The 21802-nt window shown below is 60.8% G+C and overlaps 1 protein-coding gene across 4 annotated transcripts; it reads right to left on the reverse strand.

Annotated features, from left to right (window-relative positions):
- Nucleotides 1-1460: 1460 nt before the first annotated feature.
- LOC142825587 (leukocyte immunoglobulin-like receptor subfamily A member 2) lies at nucleotides 1461-21435 on the reverse strand. 4 transcript variants are annotated; one of them, XM_075917495.1, is made up of 7 exons: nucleotides 21122-21435; nucleotides 20497-20532; nucleotides 19948-20220; nucleotides 19513-19803; nucleotides 5602-5664; nucleotides 4918-4983; nucleotides 1461-1826 (listed from the first exon to the last, which is right to left on the reverse strand). In XM_075917495.1, the coding sequence occupies exons 1-7, from the start codon at nucleotides 21174-21176 to the stop codon at nucleotides 1696-1698; spliced, it is 915 nt and encodes a 304-aa protein (XP_075773610.1). In that variant the 5' UTR covers nucleotides 21177-21435; the 3' UTR covers nucleotides 1461-1695. The 4 variants fall into 4 exon arrangements, with proteins under 4 accessions (XP_075773610.1, XP_075773607.1, XP_075773608.1 ...); XM_075917496.1 differs by lacking the exons at nucleotides 1461-1826; nucleotides 4918-4983; nucleotides 5602-5664 and adding exons at nucleotides 15906-16685; nucleotides 16784-16914; nucleotides 17726-17791; XM_075917492.1 differs by lacking the exons at nucleotides 1461-1826; nucleotides 4918-4983 and having other exon boundaries at nucleotides 4994-5664.
- Between the last annotated feature and the right edge of the window lie 367 nt (nucleotides 21436-21802).

A 21802-nucleotide genomic window follows, 5' to 3' on the forward strand; every position in this document is an offset into this window, starting at 1 on the left:
CCCCTCCCAATCATGTTCCCCATCCCAGCCCCCCTCAGCCTCAGCCCCACCCCGAAACCTTCAAATTCCTGCCCAGCCGGCTCCCCGCAAATGCCCGCCATCGGGGTCCCAGCGGCGAAATCACCTTGCGCCCTGTTGTGTTCACGGAGGTGCAATCCACAGGGGGAGCAGACGTCCCGTTTTAAAGGGACAGCCCCGTCTGTGAGCTCTGCTGCTGGGATCCCCACTTTTAAAAGAGATGGGTCAATTGTCCCTTCTCTGCTCCCTCCCCTCCCATCCGTTCTGGGGGGTCCTGCTGCTGGCCGGGTCCTTGCTCACAGCCCCTCACTCCAGCCGGGCTGGGGCGCCTCCCACCCACCCGCCTCGTCTCTAGTGGGTTAACCGGTCAGGCCCGGCACTGAACCCGCTCCCCGATTCAAGGGGATTTTACATCCCTCCTACCTACAACGTGTTTCATCAGGGAAACGCGGCCCCTGGCCTGAGGCCCCGGGAGCCCCCGGCCTTCGCCCGCCTGGCTGGGCCAAGCTGCCTGCAGTAAAATGGCTGAAGCAGCACAGACTAAATGTAAATGCAATTGAGTAATTGTTGTTTTTTGAAATTTTATTGCACTTTTACGAAATTTACGGACACCTACTGTTCTTACAGACATGGCCAATTTCAGCTACTGTTTTAAGGGCGGTCCGTAAATCTACTGACGGTTGGCTTTTTATCGGTCCTAAATTAAAAGAACTGTCTAGAATTCTCTGGCTGGTCCTGCTGTGGGCCGAGGGCTGGACTCAATGACTCCTGAGGTCTCTTTCAGCCCCAGGGTTCTACGATTCTACGATCCTGGGTTGACGTCACCTCTGCTCCACAATGAAATGGAGCCCCGAGAGCCAGCGTGCCGGCAGAGAAATATTCACTAAGCCCTGGGCTAGGAGAGTGTATCCGACCCTCGCTCAGAAAGGCCAATGAACAGTCCCTGGAAAGGAGAGCTGGACTTAACTGAGGAGGCCGCCCAGCCGGGGGAGGGTCTAGCAGGGGCTATAAACAGAGGACGTTGGCTACTGAAAATTGGGCACGTTAATGCTCTTCCGATTGGACGTCCCATTCAATGAACGTTCCAAGCCAGGCTCCGTGTGAGTGTCCCCGTTCCAGGGTCCCTCTTCCACAGCGTTTTGAAATCCTGTCCCTGTACATCAGGTATTGGCTAATAACTTGGGCGCTGGCGGCGCACGTCCGAACAGGTGCCCTCGACCTCAATATCGGCACACAAGGCAAAACTCATTCGGCTCGTGGACGACAAAGCTGAGCGGGACACTGGACTCAGCCCCCCGAGGGGCAGCAGCTCGTCCCCGGGAGAGTCTCTTCCCCGCATGCTGGATCCAGGCTCCTGGGGGCGCAGAGAGACGGTGGGTTAGAGGGGCCCCCGTCGCCCTGGGCCAGCCCCTGAGGGGAGCACGGGGCACAGACGGGGGGGGTTAGATTGGACATTAGGAAAAAATTCCTAACTGTCAGGGTGGTCAAATATTGGAATAAATTGCCAAGGGAGGTGGTGGAATCTCCCTCTCTGGAGATATTTAAGAACAGGTTAGATAGACATCTGTCAGGGATGGTGTAGACGGAGCTTGGTCCTGCCTTGAGGGCGGGGGGCTGGACTCGATGACCTCTCGAGGTCCCTTCCAGTCCTATTATTCTATGATTCTATGACCTCACCTAGGCCGCTCCCCTCAGGCGGCTGCAATAGGCCTCAGCCAGGATCAGCCCCAGGGCGAGCAGGACCCCGGCGCCCAGTCCCAGGCGGGCGATGTTGCTGTGGGTGAAATCGGGACGCTCCGGAGGGGCTGCTGTGGGGGAAGGGGAGAGTCACTCGTTGTTGGGACAGGGAGATCGGCAGCTGGCGGAGCCCCAGAAATGGAGCCACCAAGTCCTGTCTGGCAGCTGCAGCCTGGCTCCTCTCTGGGGGTGTCCCAGGTGTCATGGCTCTGGGGTCTCCCTGGGGCCTGACTCCTCGGGGGAGGCAGTGTCCTGCTGCTCTGGGGTGCCTGGGTGGGTGACCTGTCCTCTGAGCCCCCCAGTGACCCCTCTGTGTTCCCCACAGGCACCTCTGCCCGGCCTGTTTACCCTTCTGGGAGCCCATCCCCGGGGTGTCACGGCTGCTGCCAGACACAGGCAGCCTGTGCAGGAGGCTAGGACGTCACTCACTCCCCCACGCCCACACCACTGTGGCTGGGCCCAGCCAGAGGCAGCAGGACCTCTATGGGGGGTGGGTGGGGGATCCCCTGAGAATCCACTGCGGGGGGGCAAGGAGAGGGAATTGTGGGTAAAGGCAACTGCATCTGCCGGGGGGTGGCATGGGGCTCAGAAGGGGGGTTCTATCCCCAGTCACCCTGCACCTAGCAGGACCCAGCCCCCAAACCCTGCCCCTCCCCCAGACCTTTCCCCACTCTGGGTATGTCTACACTACAGCGCTAATTCGAACTAACTTAGTTTGAATTAGTTAATTCGAACTAAGCTAGTTCGAATTAGCGCATCTAGACTTAAAAACTAGTTCAAATTAGCGTTTTGCTAATTCGAACTAGCGCGTTCACACTGATTGGATGCTGGGGAACATTTAAGGGCGGCTGAAACCGGTTCCGGCAGGGCATCGCGTCAGTAGTTGCTTTGTGTGGCTGCTGTCTGAGGCTATCTGAGGCTCGAGCTTAAAGGGACCCCTCTGGACAGCCGGTTCTCAGCTTTTCCGCTTGCTTGCCTACCTCGCCGAGGGACAGCAAAGCGTTTTTCTCTGGGTCTGTTTGTGTCGGTGCTTCCCTTCGGGGACGCCGCCGCAGGTGGCAACGTGGAGCCAGAGCTCGCCCTGGGCTTTCTGGTGCAGTTTCTGGACTTGCTGCTGCAAGCCTGCCAGCAATGGCTGGAGGCTGCCTGGCACCACCTGGTGCACGTCAGCCCCCTACGTCTCCACCTGGCCTCCCTGGGGGCCGTGGAGGAGCCAAGGCGGCGCCCCGGCACTGGCGTGCCCCGCCACATCTGGCGTCTGGACACCAGCACCGACTGGTGGGACCGCATCGTCCTGGAGCGCTGGGGAGACAGACAGTGGACCCAGAACTTCGGGATGAAGAGGAACACCTTCCTGGAGCTCTGCGAGTGGCTCGCCCCTGCTCTGCGGCGACGGGACACTCGCATGAGACCCGCCATCCCCCTCCAGAAGCGTGTGGCCATCGCCCTCTGGAAGCTCTCCATGCCGGACAGCTACCGATCCGTCGGGAACCAGTTCGGCATGGGGAGATCCACCGTCAGAGCAGTGCTCATGCAGGTACAGCACTCACCGGCCACTGGGCCGGGGGGGGAGGGTGGCTGCAAGGAGGGGATGGGCCGCCCCAGGGAAAAGGGGGGGGGAGGAGGCGAAAGAGCCCCGCACAGGAGGGTTCAGTCTGTCCCGGCAATACTGCACGCCGCCTGCAGGGGTTGCTTCTGGGAGCGGGGCACGCGGCAGTGCCAGGGAACAAAAACTCCCAGCCACCCGGGCGCCCCAGTGATTCGCGGTTTGCTGTGTCCCACTGCAGGCGTGAGCCCCCAGGATACGGTCCAGGGCCTCAAAGTGGGGGCAGGTCTCCGGGTCGGCCCCTGGCTGGCAGGCCCTGGAGTAGGACCGCTGCAGGTCCTTGTTTTGCAGCGGACCTGCTCCCGGGTCCGCATGTGGCCTTTGGTGGCCAGGCTGTCAGCCATGCGGCCGTAGACAGCCGCGTTCCAGTGGCTAGTGTGGAGATCATGGACGTTGGAGGCTTCCCCCCAAAACTGGACGAGGTCCACGATCTCCGCACTAGACCAGGCGGGCACCCGCCTCTTGCGGCCCCGGGCAGGCTCCTGGGAGCCACCAGCCTGGTCCTGGGAAGAGGGGGAGGGCTGGGTGGCAGCAGGTGGGTGGCTCATCCCGAGCCAGGTGCAGGGTCTGCTAGCTGGGTGCTGGCAGGCTTGCACCTGGCACGGGCACCGTAGCCAGCCCGTGCCCCTTTAAGGGCTCTGGGGCTGGGAAGGGGGCAGAAGAGTTTCCCTGGTTGTGCCCAGAGTGGCAAGCTGGGGAGGGCTAGCCTCCCACTAGTTTGAATTAAGTAGCTACACAGCCCTTAATTCGAACTACTTAATTTGAACTCGGCGTTAGTCCTCGTAGAATGAGGTTTACCTAGTTCGAATTAAGCGCTCCGCTAGTTCCATTTAAATTCGAACTAGCGGTTTGCATGTGTAGCGCCTATGGGTATGTCTACACTACCCCCCTAGTTCGAACTAGCGGGGGTAATGTAGTCATTCGGAGTTGCAAATGAAGCCCGGGATTTGAATTTCCCGGGCTTCATTTGCATGATGCCGGCTGGTACCATTTTTAAATGCCGGCTAGTTCGGACTCCGTGCTGCGCGGCTACACGCAGCATGGACTAGCTAGTTCGGATTAGGCTTCCTATCCGAACTAGCTGTACACCTCGTTCCTAGCTAGTCCATGCCGCGTGTAGCCGCGCAGCACGGAGTCCAAACTAGCCGGCATTTAAAAATGGTACCAGCCGGCATCATGCAAATGAAGCCCGGGAAATTCAAATCCCGGGCTTCATTTGCAACTCCGAATGACTACATTACCCCCGCTAGTTCGAACTAGGGGGGTAGTATAGACATACCCTATGAAAGTTAATTTGAACTAACGGCTGTTAGTTCGAATTAACTTTGTAGTGTAGACATACCCTCTCTGACCTGCAGGGCAGGAGGCAGCAGGGGAGTTGGCAGTGGGGGAGGCGCAGGGGGGGGCTGTCGGTCTACCTCCTCCCCACATGTCAATGAGCACCTGCCTGTGGTGTCTGGACCTCACCCACCCCAGATCCACGTCCCCTGTCCCAGCCCCTGGGCCCTGCGTGGCTGTTTCCAGGGTTTGATGGTGATTCCCCCCAGCGCCGGTACCTGGCCATGTGCTGCCCGGGCGGGTGGGAGCCGGCGCCGCTCCGGGCTGGGTCGGGTCGGTTCCCCCTGTGGGAATAGAACCAGTGTCTGTCGGGGAGATTGGTCCCCCCCAGCCCAGCCCTCAGCATCTGGCCTCAGGGCCGTTCCCAGCAAGGCAGCAGGGGCAGGGGAGTGGGGCTGGGGAGTGGGGCCCCTTCCCTGGCTGGGTGGGGGGCTCACCCCCCCCTGAGTCCCTGCAGGCCGGTCTGGGCGCGGTGTCCCTACTGCGGGGGAGGAGCCCCCCGCCCCACTGAGCTCAGGGGAGCTTGGCTGCCCCACGGGCTGGGTCCCACCCGGGCGCTAATTCCCCCAGCCCAGACTGGCTTTGAGCTCCCCAGGGGAGTCGGGAACCACACAGGATTCGGCATTCGGGGCCCAGGTCTCACGCGGACACGGTCTGAGTCCGTCTGTCCGTCCCTCCCCAGACGTGCTCCCGTCTGGCCACCGCCCTGCGCTCCCGGGGCCCCACATCCCCACTGCCCCACGGCCGGGCGTCCCCAGGGTCTGTCCGTCCCCACAGACAGAAGAGCTGAGCCCGTCGGTTCTGTGCAGGGACCGGCCCCCCCCAAAGGCCCGAATGGCCCCGAGGGCGTCTGAGCGGGAGCCCTGTGCCCGGGGGTGAATTGCTCCATTTCTCCCGCTCACCTTCTCCCTGCGGCGCCGTCGTGGGGGGATCCGGCTGCTGGGGCCCAGCCGGGTCGGTTCCCTCTGTGGGATTGAAACGAGCGTTGGGGGGGCACCGAGCACCCAGCCCCGGGGGAGGGGCTGACACGGTGCCAGCGACTGGGCCGCTCGCCCCAGGACCCGGTGTTTGTTTCGGCTTCAATGTCCAGCTGGGTGGGGGGTGAATTCAGCTCTGGGCTCCCCCTGGCTGGTCCCTGGGTGCAGGGCAGAGCTCTATAAACCCTTGTTTTGTGCTGGCTGATAGTTGCTCTGGTCTAGAGAACAGGGGGGCGCTGTTCCTTCTGGTAATGGAGGCTCTGGGGGTCCAGAGAGAATGGACCCCCTGAGGGGCTCACTGTGGAGACAGGCGTGCGGGAGGCCCTGAGAGGTGCCATCCCAGAGGCGGAGGGGTGGACCCCCCAGGTAAAAGTGGGCCCCCCAAGAGAGGATTGCAGCACTGGAGTGCACTCCCTGAGAAAAGGCTGAAGTGGAGTGGGGGGCTGCCACACTGGAGAGGGGGGTTCTGCCCAGGAGCCACGGGGCCAAGTGTGGACACGACCTGTGAGCCGTGACAGGGGGGAGGTACCACAGATGCTCTGTGAAGCCAGCTGGGCTCAGATCCCGCAACCCGGACCCCTGGGTATTTGTCTTGGGAATTTGGCACAAGGATCACTGGAGTGGGGGGATAGTAATGGGGAAGGGATTTTGGCTGGGAAGGGCCTTTGAGATTGTTGGAAGAACTGTGCTCTGCTGAAGCAATCAGTAGTGGAAGACATAAGCGTGCTGTCTTTCCATTAGCCATCACTAGGTTCCAGAGTGAACATGTCGCTGTGAATGGGTGGGTACAAGTGTTAACTCCATGTTTCTCTGGGTTGGAAGGTCGCAGGGTCAACACCCTGCTGGGCACCCTCCTCCGGAGGGGATCCCTGCTTCTGAGCCCTTCCCCCAGGCACTCTGCAGAGTCAGGCAGACAGACAGGATACACAGGACCCTTATCCCGAATTCTCCATCTCCCTTCTCCCAGGGGGATACACTCTGATGCTGAGGGCTCTCTGGGGCCCGTTTGCACCTCAGCACCCTAGTCTGGGGGGCACCCGGGCAGGGGCTGTGCTGGGGGAACCTCTCTTGGAACTTGCACTCGCCAAGCCAATTTGGCACCTGTCTATTAAATTCCTTCCCTTCCCCCTCCCCCGGCATATGAAATGAGTCTGGGTGGGTCTCAGCCCAGACAGGGCGTTTGCTGGGGGGATCCACCCCGTCCCACCCAGCAGCTGTTCATGGCTCCCCCAGGGATCAGTTCCTCGTGCAGCATGAATCTGTTTCTAGGGGTACCAGGGGGATTTCCTGCCCCCGGCCCCGGTACCTGGCCGACATGGTGCCAGCAACTGGGCTGCTCGCCCCAGGACCCGGCGTTTGTTTCGGCTTCGGTGTCCAGCTGGGTGGGGGGTGAATTCTGCTCTGGGCTCCCCCTGGCTAGTCCCTGGGTTCTGGGCAGAGCCGAGCTCTGAGACTCCCCCAAATTGGTTCCCTGCCCCAGTGGCCAGGTGATAGGGGTGGGGCTACAGTTCAGCCCCGCCCCTCCCGCTGGCCAGGAGGGATCAGGCTGGGAATGGGCGGGGCTTGGCTCCAGGGGCGGGGCCTCAGGGAGAAGGGGCAGGGCTGGGTCTGACTTTCTCCAGCTGGGCTTCCCCCCGCCCACCGATGAATGAAACATTGGTGCAGAGACACCCTCCCACACACAGACCCTGTTGGATGTGGGGCTGGGAGCTCAGAGGCCGAACCGGGCCCCTGACCTGCCCCCACCTGCTACTTTGTTGCTGGACTTCCACCAGGTGCGGCTCCCCCAGTTACTTGGTCCCTCCTCCTGGCCTGGGGTCCCCTTTCCTGTCGTCACAGCCCCATCATTAGGTTCCAGAGTCAACAGTGTGTCTCTCCGAATGGCCGGGTTCATGTGTTAACTCCCTGGCTGCCTGGGTCAGGAAGTTCCAGATTAACATCGTGTTGTACAGGCTTCATGTGAAGGGGGAGCCCTCCGTCTGTGGGGCCCAGGGCAGAGCCTGGCTCAGTGCAGAGTGCCCCCAAGGGCCCAGCCAGGTATGTGGCTGGGATTGGGGATGCGGAGCCAGGCCCCTCACCTGCTACCACCAGCCCCACGGGGTCGCTGGGCTGCGAGGAGACGAAGGGCTGTAGCTCCCTCCGTGCTGCCGGCCCACGGGGCGGATGTGGAACTCGGCCCCGTCCCCAGCAGGGTCCATGGGGCGCGGCCGGGTCAGGTCTCCAGCCTGGTGCAGGAAGAACCTCACGTCCCCGCCCGGCCCCTGGCACCGGATGGTGACGTCTGCCCCTGGGACAGTGACCCCAGTGGGGCTCAGAGAGACGGAGGGTCTGGGCAGGCTGGGATCTGCGCACAGGAGACAGGCAGTGAGAGCCAGTCCCAGGGCGCTGGGTGCACACGCGAGAAGCTGGACCTGCCCAGCCACGGCTCCATGGCTGGTTTCTGCTCCCTCAGAGCTGGGCCGGGTGCCACAGGCCAGTTCCCAGCCCAACAACAGCCCCCAGCTCTGGGGCCACCCCAGGGGGAAGGCTCCATCCTCTGGCCTGGCCACAATCAGGGGCAACCTCCGGTGGGCAGGGGACAGAACTTCCCCGAAACTCTCCCTCTGATTCCAAACCCAGGCGTCCTGTCTCTGGGTGGAAGTGGGGCTGGGAGCCCCTCACCTGTCCCCACCTGCTCCGCAGTCGCTGGACTCCCACCGGGTGCGGCTCCCAGTGGGTGACAGTAGCAGGTGGAGCTGCCTCTGCCGGCCCCGCTCGCTCTGGGGATGGGAAATTCCACCCAGCTGAGTCCCCGCCCCCCCCCCCCCCCCCGCTGCCTGCCTGGCCCCCGCCTGGTCCAGGACACACTGCAGCCCCCGGTGCTGACCCCCGCACCGAGTGGTCACAGCTCCCCCAGAGCGCTGGGAGGTGTCAGGTTCAGGGGAGCTGGTCTGTGCAGGGGCAGGGGGACGGGGCATGAGACAGACCCCGGTCCGGCCCCCGCACCCGGCCCCAGCCTGGAGTGTCAGCGACGGGGCAGGGGCAGGTTCTCCGCTGGGATCCAGGGAACCACCTGAGATCTGCCCCTCCGGCCCCCAGCCACCTCCAGGGACCACGTCAGGGGCTGGGCACCCACCTGCTGAGACCCTGATCTGCACAGGGGCGCTGGGCGCCGAGAAGCCGCCTGTTCGGTAGCTGCCCCCGTCGTCCTGCCTGGCGCTGGGGGTGGGGAATTCAGCCGCGGAGCCAGCAGGGTCTTTGTGATCTGAACAGGGCCCATCCCCACCCTTGGAGAGGGCAACGTCCCGGCCTGGTGCTCAGTCCAGCGCCGGATGGTGACGTGTCCCCCCACGGGGATCAACCCCCGGGGCTGGCGGAGATGGAGGGTTTGGGGGGGGCCTCTGGATACACAAACAAACCGGCATTAAGTGGGGACAACACAAACCCCTCACCTTGTACCATGATCTGCACGGGGTCGCTGGGCGCTGAGTAGGCAGCTGCTCCTGTCCTGGTGCTATAGCGACAGGTGTAGTTTCCACCATGTTCCCGCCTGGCGCTGGGGATGGTGAATTCAGCGTCAGAGCCGGCAGGGTCTTTGTAGTTCAGATAGTTCCCATCCCCATCCTTGTAAAGCAGGATCCTCATGCCCTGCTGCTCAGTCCAGCACCGGATGGTGACGTGTCCCCCCACGGGGATCACCCCCCCGGGGCTGGCGGAGATGGAGGGTTTGGTATGGGGCTCCCCTGGACACACAAACAAACCGGCATTAAGTGGAGGCGACACAAACCGTGGCCGCCTGCTTCCCCCTCTGCCCGTCTGGGGCCCAGCGGGTTCCCCCTCGCCCAGCCCTGGGTGCAGGCCCGGCCCCACGGCCACAGCCAGGGTGAGACACGAGGGGCAAAGGGAGCAAAGCGCACGCTGCTCTGGCCCATGTGACGCTTTTGAACAGAGACCCAGGAGTTGGCTTCATGCCCCCGGCTCTCCCTGCTGCCAGTGGAGGCTGCAGGGATGGGCAGCAGCAGCGGCCACTTTAAAGGTTAGATTTCCCTACCCGCGTCCCTTCCTCTGGTGCCTGGCTCTGAGGGGGGGAGGATTTGATGGGGGGATGCTCCCGGTGGGGGGGGGGCTGGTTCAGGGGGAAGGGTGAGTGCATTGGGATAGAGGGTCCTGGGGCAGTGCCTCTGGGGGAGGGTGGTGAGAGTGCATTGGGATGGGAGGCCCGGGGGGCTGGCTCTGAGAGAGGGGGGAATGCATTGGGATGGGGGGGCCCGGCTCTGGGGGAGGGGTGAGTGCTTTGGGATGAGAGGCTCTGAGGGGGGCTGGATCTAGGAGAGGAGTGAGTGCATTGGGATGGGGGGACGCTGGGGGAGCCTGGCGCTGGGGGAGAGGTGGGTGCATTGGGGTTACTTATAATTTTTTTAAAAATAAATATACCTTATGACAAAAGGAAAACCTTTAAAAAATAATAGTCTGGCTACATTTTAAAGACTAACAAACATGTAGAGCCGGCATTTCAAACTTGAAGCCCACTGAGGGTCACACAAATGAAAACCGGTAGCTTTCAGGGACACCAAAGAAAATGTACTTCTGTCGGAAAGTTATAAGGATTTATTATGATAGGTTATGTTTTAGGCATATTTGATTAAATTTTGTTAGGTCTTGTTTTAATATAATACATCATCTGATGTGTAAAATTGTTATTTACTCATAAAATAATTTGTAATCTCAATATAAATGTAAGGTACTTTGAAATTGTTTATATGATACATAACTTGTTTTGTTGAAATCAAAACAAGAACAGACCATGGTCAATCAAATAGAACAGGCTTCTGTGAAAATTTCAGACACTTCAAATTGTAAGTTTGAAATTTTGCATAAACATAATTATTCGTGCAATTGCAAAAAATGGACATCTATTTGATATAAAATTAATACACATTTTGTGATTTTACTTGGAAATAAATAAATAAAACACAAAATATTTTTTAAAATCCCCTTCCACTCCCCAGTCAGGCACTCCCATATCCCCGTGCTAACCCAATTCCCCTCTGCTCCCCCAGAGCGCACACACACCCCTGCTCTAACCCAATGCCTCCTCCCCACCCCACAACCTAATGGCTGCGTCCCGGAACCAGTGTCGCTGCTGCCACACGTTTCTTCCTCAGGTGCTGGGGAGGCGTGAGCACAGCAGCCAGCTGTGGGCAGGCGCTTGATGCCTGTGCAGAGCAGCCCAGCCAGCCGTGATTCAAATTAGCGGAGCGCTTAATTTGAACTAGGTAAACCTCATTCCACGAGGACTAACGCCTAGTTCGAATTAAGCGCTCCGCTAATTCGAATTAAGGGCTGTGTAGACACTTATTTGAACTAGTGGGAGGCTAGCCCTCCCCAGCTTGCCCCGGTGGCCACTCTGGGCACCACCAGGGAAACTCTTCTGCCCCTCTCCCAGCCCCGGAGCCCACCCGCTGCCACCCAGCCCTCCTCCTCTTCCCGGGACCAGGCTGGCGGCTCCCTCTAGTGCGGAGATCGTGGACCTCATCCATGACCTCCACACTAGGCACAGAAAAGTGGCCGTCTAGGGCAGGATAGCTGCCAGCCTGGCCACCAAAGGCCACATGCAAACCCAGTTGCAGGTTTGCATGAAAATCAAGGTGGTCCAGTGAGCCCCCCGACTCTGAGCCCTGAGCTTAGAACATAAGAACATAAGAATGGCCGTACTGGGTTAGACCAAAGATCCATCTAGCCCAGTAGCCTGTCTGCCGACAGTGGCCAACACCAGGTACCCCGGAGGGGATGGACCGAAGACAATGACCAAGCCATTTGTCTCGTGCCATCCCTCTCCAGCCTTCCACAAACAGAGGCCAGGGACACCCTTCCTACCCCCTGGTTAATAGCACTCCATGGACCCAACCTCCATGAATTGATCTAACTTCTCTTTAAACTCTGTTCTAGTTCTAGCCTTCACAGCCTCCTGCGGCAAGGAGTTCCACAGGCTGACTATTTGTTTTCTGAAGAACAACTTTCTTTTATTAGTTTGAAGCCTGCTACCCATTCATTTCATTTGGTGTCCTCTAGTCCTTCTATTATGGGAACTAATGAAGAACTTTTCTATATGCACCCTCTCCACACCACTCATGCTTTTATAGACCTCTATCCTATCCCCCTTCAGTCTCCTCTTTTCTAAGCTGAAAAGTCCCAGTCTTTTTAGCCTCTCTTCGTATGGGACCTGTTCCAAACCCCTAATCATTTTAGTTGCCCTTTTCTGAACCCTTTCCAAGGCCAAAACATCTCTTTTGAGGTGAGGAGACCACATCCGTACACAGTACTGAAGATGTGGGCGTACCATAATTTTATACTTCCTCTCCTCCTTCTTCCCCTGGCTTCCCCCTTCCAGCTCCCTCCTCCCAGGTTTCCCCCTCCCCTCTCCCACCCTCTCTCTTCCCCCTCCCACCTCCTTTTCCCAGTCTCCCCCAGTTTTGTTAAATAGAGTTTCTATTTTTGACCACACGTGTCCTTTATTTTGTACATCAGGAAGGGGGTTTAGGGACGGGTAAGTGGAAGGATGTGAGGGAGGAATCGGGTACTAGCCCCCGATGAGGAGGACTGGGGTGGCTCTGCGGGCTCCTCGGGGTGGAAACTCTCCTGCAGCCCCTCGATTGACCCCCTCAGATGGCAGCCTGCAGCAAGTGCAGCCGGGCTGATGGCCGAGTGCTGTGATGTGCCGAGTGTGGGCACTCAGGGCACTCCAAGACAAGACTGCTGTGCTGTCCCTCATCGAGGTAGACAAGCGAGCGGGGAACCCTGAGAACTGTCTGTCCAGGGTGGAGATCGGGTCCCTTTAAGCACAGCCCTCGGCTAGCCTGAGGCAGCAGCTCCACGCTCTAAGTCCTAACCTGATGCCCTGCTGGCACTGCTTCCGGCCAGCCTTAACTTCGGTTCAGGGTCCACTCAATGTGGGCATGCTATTTTGAATTAGCAAAACGCTAATTTGAACTAGTTTTTAGGTCTAGATGCACTAGTTCGAATTAGCTTAGTTCAAATTAACTAATTCAAATTAAGTTAGTTCGAATTAATGCTGTAGTGTAGACATGCCCTTACATTCATAACTCTCGTGTAGCTTTTCGCTGTGCAATAATATGAAAAACAATTAGGTTATCTAGGTAAGTAAATGGGCAGTTAGGAAGCATTACAGATTGCTTACAATATTTGTTAGGTATCTTGTTAGTCTTGAAAGTGCTACATAACTTTTTTTCTTTTTGTTTTACCAAGATCAGACTAACACGGCTACCTCTCTATTACAATATATTTTATATGCTCAGAATCTTTTTAACTTTTTATTCGTTAAAGCAATGTGTTACTCATTTGCAATATAACAGTGGTTTTAAATGCTTGAATGAAATATAGTGATGAAATTCACATTTAGGTTGTACAACATTAATTTCTCTCGAGTTTTATAAAACTTACATATTTAAGAATTGGACATGTTTTATGTAGAAGACATGAACCTAATGAGAATGGGATATGAACAAATTAAAGAGAAAAAAATATTTACCAGAATGTAAACCACAAAACATTATAATTAATATGTCTGTAGTTAGTAAAATAAGTAATGCATTGAACAATAATTATCCTAAGAGGTGGATTATTTACAGTGGTGTAGTGAGAAGGGTGTGGGGGGAGGGGAAGAGGCCCCTGGGTGCCACACTAGTGAGGGGCCAGTATAGTCCCCCTCCACTTCCCCTGACATCCCTCTCACCTGTTCCTCCTCTGCCCGCCGCCACTGGCTGGAGCTACCTTCTCCCTGCCTCTCTGCCGCCAGCCCGACCCCCTCCACCTCTGCCAGAGGGTTAGTGCATGCGGGACCGACCCCAAACTGGAGGGGGTCGGATGAGATGTGGTAAGAGCTCCCCCCACTCCTCCCAGGTCGGACTCAGCTGTGCGTCAGGTTCGGGGCCCCATCATTTGGCGGGGTGGGCGCAAATTTTGCCTTAGCCCCCAGGCACATCACACCCTCGCTATGCCTTTGACTAGGGGAAAGATTTCCAGCCCCTGACTCCTGCAGCTCTCCAGGTTCTCCCCAGCCCTGCCCCCGCGGCAGCCAGAGGGCGAATTGGGATCTACCCGGCGGGTTGCTGCCCCATGTTTGGGCCGTTTGAGAAAGCGGTGGGGCGCTGGGGGGGCTGACTCAGTGTTTCCTGGGGGGAGGGGCTTTGGTGCAGATGAATCCTCCTGCTGTGGTGCCCATCCCTGTAATGAGCCAGGCAGGGTCTCAGCCTCTGGCTGTGGGAGGGAGTCCAGGTCCCTCGTCTTGCCTGGGGAAACTCTCCTAGGTGCCCCGTGCCCCACAGATACTCACGTCCCTGCGCCCCGCTCTGCCCAGCCAGCCAGCAGCCTGGAAAAAGACGGGTCGTTAGGGGCCGGATCTCAGAGCAAGTGGATCCCACAGATCTCAGCTCCCCTTGGTCTCAGATCCACCCAGCACATGGGCCCACGCTCTGGCTGTCCCCGATACTCACCGAGGAAGAGGACGGTGAGAGCAGACGCCATGGCGGGGCGGTGAGGGGCCCCTCCGCGCTGCCACCCACGCCTGGTGCACAGCTGCACCCAGCCCCAAATATGGCGCTCAGCTAGTGGCTGCAGAGACAGGAAGGTGATGACGCCTTGTCTCTTCCTCTGTCCTTCTCACCTTGGCCCTAATCTGCAGGTGCAATCTAGGGTGGTCGCAGTGAGCACAAGTTTCTGCACAAACCAGGAAACCTTGGGACCGGCAGCCTGGCCAGGCCTCCTGCAGCCCCAGCTTGTGTGTGTTTCTGTGGTGGAGGGGGACACGACACCCTTCAACGCACCCTGCCAGCATGAGGAAGGTGCCCCAGGCTGGGGGCCAGGAAACCTCAGGCGATATTCTTCCGTCTTCCACGAATCACGATCTCTATTCAGATGTCCCTCCCTCCCCGCAGCTTTTCTTAGCATCTGGGTTCAAGTGGCCAGTGACCCATGTAGGCAAAATTAATGGGTGATCATGCAAGTAAAGGTTGGCATGTGAACGAGGGGCAGAGTTAAGGGTGTTTGGGAATTGGTCACTGTCATTTCCTGCTTCTGCTGGATTTCACTCTGCTGCCTTCCCTCCCAGTCTGCAAAGCTGCCCATGTGTGACACGAGCCCTGACACCGTGCGAGGAGCGGGCATGACGGGGAACGCCTGGGTCTGCGGCCCCTTGTGCCACAGCTGAGTGAGGATGGCAGCTTTACACTGTAACGCCTGGTTCTAAGGGTCTTTTCTCAGGATGTGAACTGAGCAGACCAGGTCCAAAGGAAAATCAGAGGCAGAGAAATTCCATCCCAGGACCCCAACGGGACACCAGCCGGGAGAGAGCCAGGGACCTGCCCAGCCCCCGCAGAGACCCTGCCCCCGGCTGAGGGAGACGCTGCCCGTGGGCGTGTGGCCGAGCTCAGGTACCAGCTGGGAACCGAGCCCCGTCTGTGGGCGGGCCCAGGTCGGTCTTGCTGCCATTGGCAGGCGCCGCACGCAGCTCCCGAGCCGGGGTGTCCTGCGCACGGACCAACGTGTCCTCGGCGGGAGCCGGTGGCAAAGCAAACGGCCCGTTGTGCCCGGCGCCCGGCAGGGCTGATGTGAGTGGGACAGGCCATTGGCCGTGAACAGACGGGGTGTCCCGAGCGATACGGGGCCGTCGGCAGCACGGCCTCACCCCAAAACCCTCAAATTCCCCCGCAGCTAGCTCCCCCCAACTCCCTGACATTGGGGGCCCAGCGGCGAAATCACCCTGCACCCAGGCGTCTACATGGAGGTGCAATCCACAGGGGGAGCAGACGTCCCGTTTTAAAGGGACAGCCCCGTCTGTGAGCTCTGCTGCCGGGGTCCCCACTTTTAAAAGAGATGGGTCAATTGTCCCTTCTCTGCTCCCTCCCCTCCCATCCGTTCTGGGGGGTCCTGCTGCCGGCCGGGTCCTTGCTCACAGCCCCTCACTCCAGCTGGGCTGGGGCGCCTCCCACCCACCCACCCGCCTCGTCTCTAGTCGGTTAACCGGTCAGGAGCTGCACTGAACCCGCTCTCTGATTCAAGGGGATTTTACATCCCTCCTGCCAACAATGTGTTTCATCAGGGAAACGCGGCCCCTGGCCTGAGGCCCCGGGAGCCCCCGGCGTTCGCCTGCCTGGCTGGGCCAAGCTGCCTGCAGTAAAATGGCTGAAGCAGCACAGACTAAATGTAAATGCAATCGAGTAATTGTTGTTTTTTGAAATTTTATTGCACTTTTACGAAAGTTACGGACACCTACTGTTCTTACAGACATGGCCAATTTCAGCTACTGTTTTACGGACAGTCCATAAATCTACTGATGGCTGGCTTTTTATAGGTCCTAAATTAAAAGAACTGTCTAGAATTCTCCGGCTGGTCCTGCTGTGGGCCGAGGGCTGGACTCGATGACTCCTGAGGTCTCTTTCAGCCCCCGGGTTCTACGATTCTACGATCCTGGGTTGACGTCACCTCTGCTCCACAATGAAATGGAGCCCTGAGAGCCAGCGTGCCGGCAGAGAAATATTCACTAAGCCCTTGGCTAGGAGAGTGTATCCGACCCTCGCTCAGAAAGGCCAATGAACAGTCCCCGGAAAGGAGAGCTGGACTTAACTGAGGAGGCCGCCCAGCCGGGGGAGGGTCTAGCAGGGGCTATAAACAGAGGACGTTGGCTACTGAAAATTGGGCACGTTAATGCTCTTCCGATTGGACGTCCCATTCAATGAACGTTCCAAGCCAGGCTCCGTGTGAGTGTCCCCGTTCCAGGGTCCTTCGTCCACAGCGTTTTGAAATCCTGTCCCTGTACATCAGGTATTGGCTACTATCTTGGGCGCCCAGCGGCGCACGTCCGAACAGGCGCCCGCGACCTCAATGTCGGCGCACAAGGCGAAACTCACTCGGCTCGCGGACGGCAAAGCTGAGCGGGACACTGGACTCAGCCCCCCGAGGGGCAGCAGCTCGTCCCCGGGAGAGTCTCTTCCCCGCACGCCGGATCCAGGCTCCTGGGGGCGCAGAGAGATGGCGGGTTAGAGGGGCCCCTGTCGCCCTGGGCCCAGCCCCTGAGGGGAACACGGGGCACAGATGGGGGGGGTCACCTCACCTAGGGCCCCCCCCTCAGACGGCTGCAATAGGCCTCGGCCAGGATCAGCCCCAGGGCGAGCAGGACCCCGGCGCCCAGTCCCAGGCGGGCGATGTTGCTGTGGGTGAAATCGGGACGCTCCGGAGGGGCTGCTGCGGGAGAAGGGGAGAGTCACTCAGTGCTGGGACGGGGATATCAGCAGCTGGCACAGCCCCAGAAATGGAGCCACCGTGTCCTGTCCAGCAGGTCCAGCCTGGCCCCTCTCTGGGGGTGTCCCAGGTGTCATGGCTCTGGGGTCTCCCTGGGGCCGGACTCCTCATGGGAAGCAGCGTCCTGCTGCTCTGGGGTGCCTGGGTGGGTGACCTGTCCCCTGAGACCCCCAGTGACCCCTCTGTGTTCCCCACAGGCACCTCTGCCCGGCCTGTTTACCCTTCTGGGAGCCCATCCCCGGGGTGTCACGGCTGCTGCCAGACACAGCCAGCCTGTGCAGGAGGCTAGGACGTCACTCACTCCCCCACGCCCACACCACTGTGGCTGGGCCCAGCCAGAGGCAGCAGGACCTCTATGGGGGGTGGGTGGGGGATCCCCTGAGAATCCACTGGGGGGGGGGCAAGGAGAGGGAATTGTGGGTAAAGGCAACTGCATCTGCCGGGGGGTGGCATGGGGCTCAGAAGGGGGGTTCTATCCCCAGTCACCCTGCACCCAGCAGGACCCAGCCCCCAAACCTGCGCCTCCCCCGGACCCTTCCCCACTCCCTGACCTGCAGGACAGGAGGCAGCAGGGGAGCTGGCAGTGGGGGAGGGGCAGTGGGGCTGTCGGTCTACCCCCCCCCCCCCCCGTCAATGAGCACCTGCCTGTGGTGTCTGGACCCCACCCACCCCGGATCCACGTCCCCTGTCCCAGCCCCTGGGCCCTGCGTGGCTGCTTCCAGGGTTTGATGGTGATTCCCCCCAGTGCCGGTACCTGGCCGTGTGCTGCCCGGGCGGGTGGGAGCCGGCGCCACTCCGGGCTGGGTCGGGTCGGTTCCCCCTGCGGGAATAGAACCAGTGTCTGTCGGGGAGATTGGTCCCCCCCAGCCCAGCCCTCAGCATCTGGCCTCAGGGCTGGGAGCCCCCCAGGGAGACTGTCCCGCTCCCTGGCCAGGGGTCCCCTCAGCTGGGCCCGGAGACCCCCTGGGGGTCTGGCAGGCTGTAGGGCTGGGAGTGGGGGTGCCAGGCCGGGCCCCCCACCTGCTACAAAGACCCAGACGACGTCCCTGGGCTCCGACCAGTCGGGCGGCTCCGATGTGGAGCGGGATCGGCAGCTGTAGCTCCCTGCGTCCCCCCGCCCGGCGCTGGGGATGGGGAATTCAGCCCCGGCCCCAGCAACGTCCAGCTCCCGGATTCCGACTCCATCTTTACACAGCCACAGCCTCCTGCCCCGGCACCGCCACGGACAGCGGATGGTGACGGCTGCCCCCCCAGCGACCCCCCCACTGGGGCTGACGGAGATGGAGGGTCTGGGCGCAGGGAGCTCTGTGTTCACACAGGGACAGGAGTGAGCTGGGCAGGCCCAAAGTCCCCTGCGCCCCTCGCACCCACCCCAGGGACAGCGCCGGGGTCACAGACACCGCCCTGCCCCCACTGCCTGTCAATCCTGGGGCAATCTGGACCCCCCAGGCCAGTCCTGGAGGGTTGGCAGCCCCAGGACGCGCAGAATTCATGTGCCCCGCGCGTCGCTTTGGTTTTACCCCGCAGAAAATACACGTTGGCCCGGCGGTGCTGCAGTTCCGCCTTCCCCCGCCAGAGGGCGCCATGGCACCAGAGCAGCCGGCTGCCTGCAGCTCCGCGGGCCGTTCCGCGCCCCCTGGTGGCGAGAGGCGGAACTGCAGCACTTCTGGGGCACAATGTATTTTTGGCGGGCGGCGGGTGGGACGGGGGAGGGGGGAGGATTTCCAGGCCTCCCCAGGGCAGCAGAACTTCCCCAGCAGTAGAAGTTCCTCGTGGCACCCATAGGTGACCCGGGGTAGCCCTCGGGGGGTTCCCCGTCCCCCTGTGAGCCCACCAAACTTTTAATTGCCTAATGGGATGCCCCACATGTCCCCTCCCTGCATGGGCTTCCCCCCCCCCCGAAAATACCAGTCGTCCCTGACAGCACCCACCCATGGAGCCAGGCTCGGACAGGGAGGGGCCCACAGGGCTGCTGGGGGGGTCACACACTGGGGTTCTGAATGCAGAGTGTGGGGTGACAGCATTGAGTCTGGGGACAGGGGCTGCAGGGACACAAGGGGATGGGGGGATGTGGGGACAGGGCTGAATGGGACAGGCTTGGGGTAGACCACTGTCTGCATGGGGGGGGCTCCCTAAGTCCCTAACAACCCCCCCCACACACACACACACACGAATCCTTCTCCCACCCCACCCCTCGCCCTCCAGGAGCTATAACTGCCCGGGGGGGGGAGTGTGTTCAGGGCTGGGGATGGCTGGGCAGCCCCTGGACCTGACTCCTGTGTGTCCCCAAAGGACAAGTCTGGGGGAGCAGCCCCTTGGGAAAGCCCCTCTGACCTGCAGCTCCGCCCGGGGCAGGGATCCCTGCCTCCTTCAGCCCTGAATCTGCAGCGGCTGCTGTGGCCGCTTGTCTGGGGACCCCCCAGCGGCTCGGTGCCCGCTCCCTGTCCGGGCAAGGACAGAGCCCACCTCTGAGCGTCCCGGCACGACCACGACCCCCAGAGGGCCCAGCCGGGGGTGGGGATGCTGAGCCGGGCCCCTCACCTGCTACCACCAGCTCCACGGGGTCGCTGGGCCGGGACCGGACGGCCGGGTCCCACAGGGTGCGATAATAGCAGCGGTAGCTCCCCGCGTCCTGCCGGCTCACGTTGCGGATGGGAAACCCGGCCACGTCCCTCGCGGGCTCCACCTCCTGCAGCGCGTGCAGGGTCCCCTCTTTGGACAGCAGGAACCTCATGTTCTGGGGCCCGCCCCAACACCAGATGTTCACGGCTCCCCCCAGGGCGACCCGCCTGCTGGGGCGCAGGGAGATGGAGGGTTTGGGGTAGTAGGTCTCTGCAGTGGGAAAGGGACAGGCCGTGAGACAGACCCCGGCACGGTCACGGCGCCCGCCCCCTGCTGGGCTGACGGCAGCACCTGGCCCGAGTGCCCCCTTGACCCCCCCAGCGCGGGGTGGGGGCGCCGGGCCGGGCCCCTCACCTGCCACACTGATGTGTAGGGTGTCGGAGTCGTACGCCCACTGGAACAGCCACCATCCGGCGCGGGACTCGCAGCTGTAGCTCCCTGCGTCTTCCTGCCTGGCGCTGCGGATGGTGAATTCGCCCCCGTCCCCGGCGGGATACAGCTCCCGGAATTCGGCTCCGTCTTTATACAGAAATAAACGGCCCCCGAACCGGCAGCAGCAGCGGATGGTGAGGGCTCCCCCCGGGGCGATCACCTCGCCGGGGCTGGCGGAGATGGAGACTCGGGGCTCTGCGCTCACACAGAAATAGGAGTGAGCTGGGGAGAGCCCAGCCCCTCCCGTGTGTCTGTGACCGGCCCCTCGCACCCAGGCCCAGGGGCAGCGCCAGGGTCACAGACACCTCCCTGCCCGCATGGGGCCCAGCGGGCTGGGTCTGATCTCAGCCCCCTGGTCAATCCGGAGTCACCCCCGACTGCCCTGACAAGGAGATTGGACTGAGGTTGGGGGGAGGGTTCAGCTCTTCCCCCCCTTCACAATCAAGTCTCCCCAGCCCCAGGGGTACTCACCTCCCCGCGCCCCGCTCTGCCCCGCCAGCCAGCAGCCTGGGGAGGAGACGGGTCGTTAGGGGCCAGAGCCCTGAGCAAGTGGATCCCGCGCCAGGGCCCTTTGGTGTGTGAACGCTGCGAGCTGGAGCATACTATGGGCCCCCAATCCCCTGCCCCCGCCTCCCTCTGGCAACCAACCTCCATCCCAGACCTGCACCTGCCACTAAGGTCATGGCAGAGTGCGGCCCTCGGCATCTCACCCAGGTCTTGTCTACCCCTGCCCTACACCCTGGTCTCAGACTCCCCTCCCCCCATGGTCACATGCCCTGGTCTCAGACCCCCCCCATGGGAACACGCCCTGGTCTCCATTCCCCACTATGGGCACACGCCCTGGTCTCAGATTCCCTCCCCCTCTCCATGGGCACACGCCCTGGTCTCTGATCCCTGCTATGGGCACATGCCCTGGTCTCAGACCCGCCCATGGGAACACGCCCTGGTCTCAGATTCCCTCCCCCCCTCCATGGGCACACGCCCTGGTCTCAGACCCCCCATGGGCACACGCCCTGGTCTCAGACCCGCCCATGGGCACACGCCCTGGTCTCAGACCCCCCCATGGGCACACGCTCTGGGTATCTCCAGTACTCACCGAGGAAGAGGATGCTGAGAGCAGATGCCATGATGAGCAGTGAGGGTCCCCTCATCGCTGCCACCAACGCCCTGGTGCCCAGCTCCACTGAGCCCCGAATGAGGAACTCGGCTGGTGGCTGCACCTCCAGGAAGCCGGGGATGGCTCATTCCTTCCTGCATCCCACACTTCTTGTCTCTAATTTGCCGGCCAAATCTGTTGGAGGCAAAATAAGCAGCAGTCCCTGTGACACCCAGGCAGCCCTGGGACCGCCAGCCTGGCCCCGCGTCACGTAGCTCGTAGCTTCGCCGAGTCTCTGTGCAGGGAGGGGGGGAGAGCTCACGCTCTGTGTGCCCCGCAGACTCGGGGCAGGTGGGCCGGGAGCCAGGAGATCTCTGGGTCTGGTCGCTAGCTCCGTGCAGATCCCCTTCCCCCGTGACATGCCGGGTTCAAGCAGCCAGCGACCTGTGACATCACTGGGTTGTGATGGGAACACACAAACCGTTGTTGCACCCCCCGTTCCGTGCTTGCGCCGACTCTTGTGCTAAGTGCGTCGCGTGAGGCGTCTCTCGGAAGCTCGCGATTCGCCGGTTCTGTGTACACGGCTCATGTGCATCTGTCAGCTTTGGACTTGAAGTTAGGAGTCTTGGCTCTGTACTTGTAGGTCAGATGTTCGCTCCTGGGAGATGATCACCGGGCGTC

This window comes from Pelodiscus sinensis, unplaced genomic scaffold (assembly GCF_049634645.1).
Source record: "Pelodiscus sinensis isolate JC-2024 unplaced genomic scaffold, ASM4963464v1 ctg86, whole genome shotgun sequence".
NCBI classification, from domain to species: Eukaryota; Metazoa; Chordata; order Testudines; family Trionychidae; genus Pelodiscus; species Pelodiscus sinensis.

Coding starts and splice junctions, on each gene's coding strand:
- LOC142825587 (XM_075917492.1), bottom strand. CDS start 21,176: ATGAGGGGACCCTCACTGCTCATCATGGCATCTGCTCTCAGCATCCTC. Junction 19,804..19,947: donor CCTACACATCAGTGTGGCAG/GTGAGGGGCCCG, acceptor TTCCCACTGCAG/AGACCTACTACCCCAAACCC. Junction 5,665..19,512: donor CGTGGAGCTGGTGGTAGCAG/GTGAGGGGCCCG, acceptor TCAATCCCACAG/AGGGAACCGACCCGGCTGGG.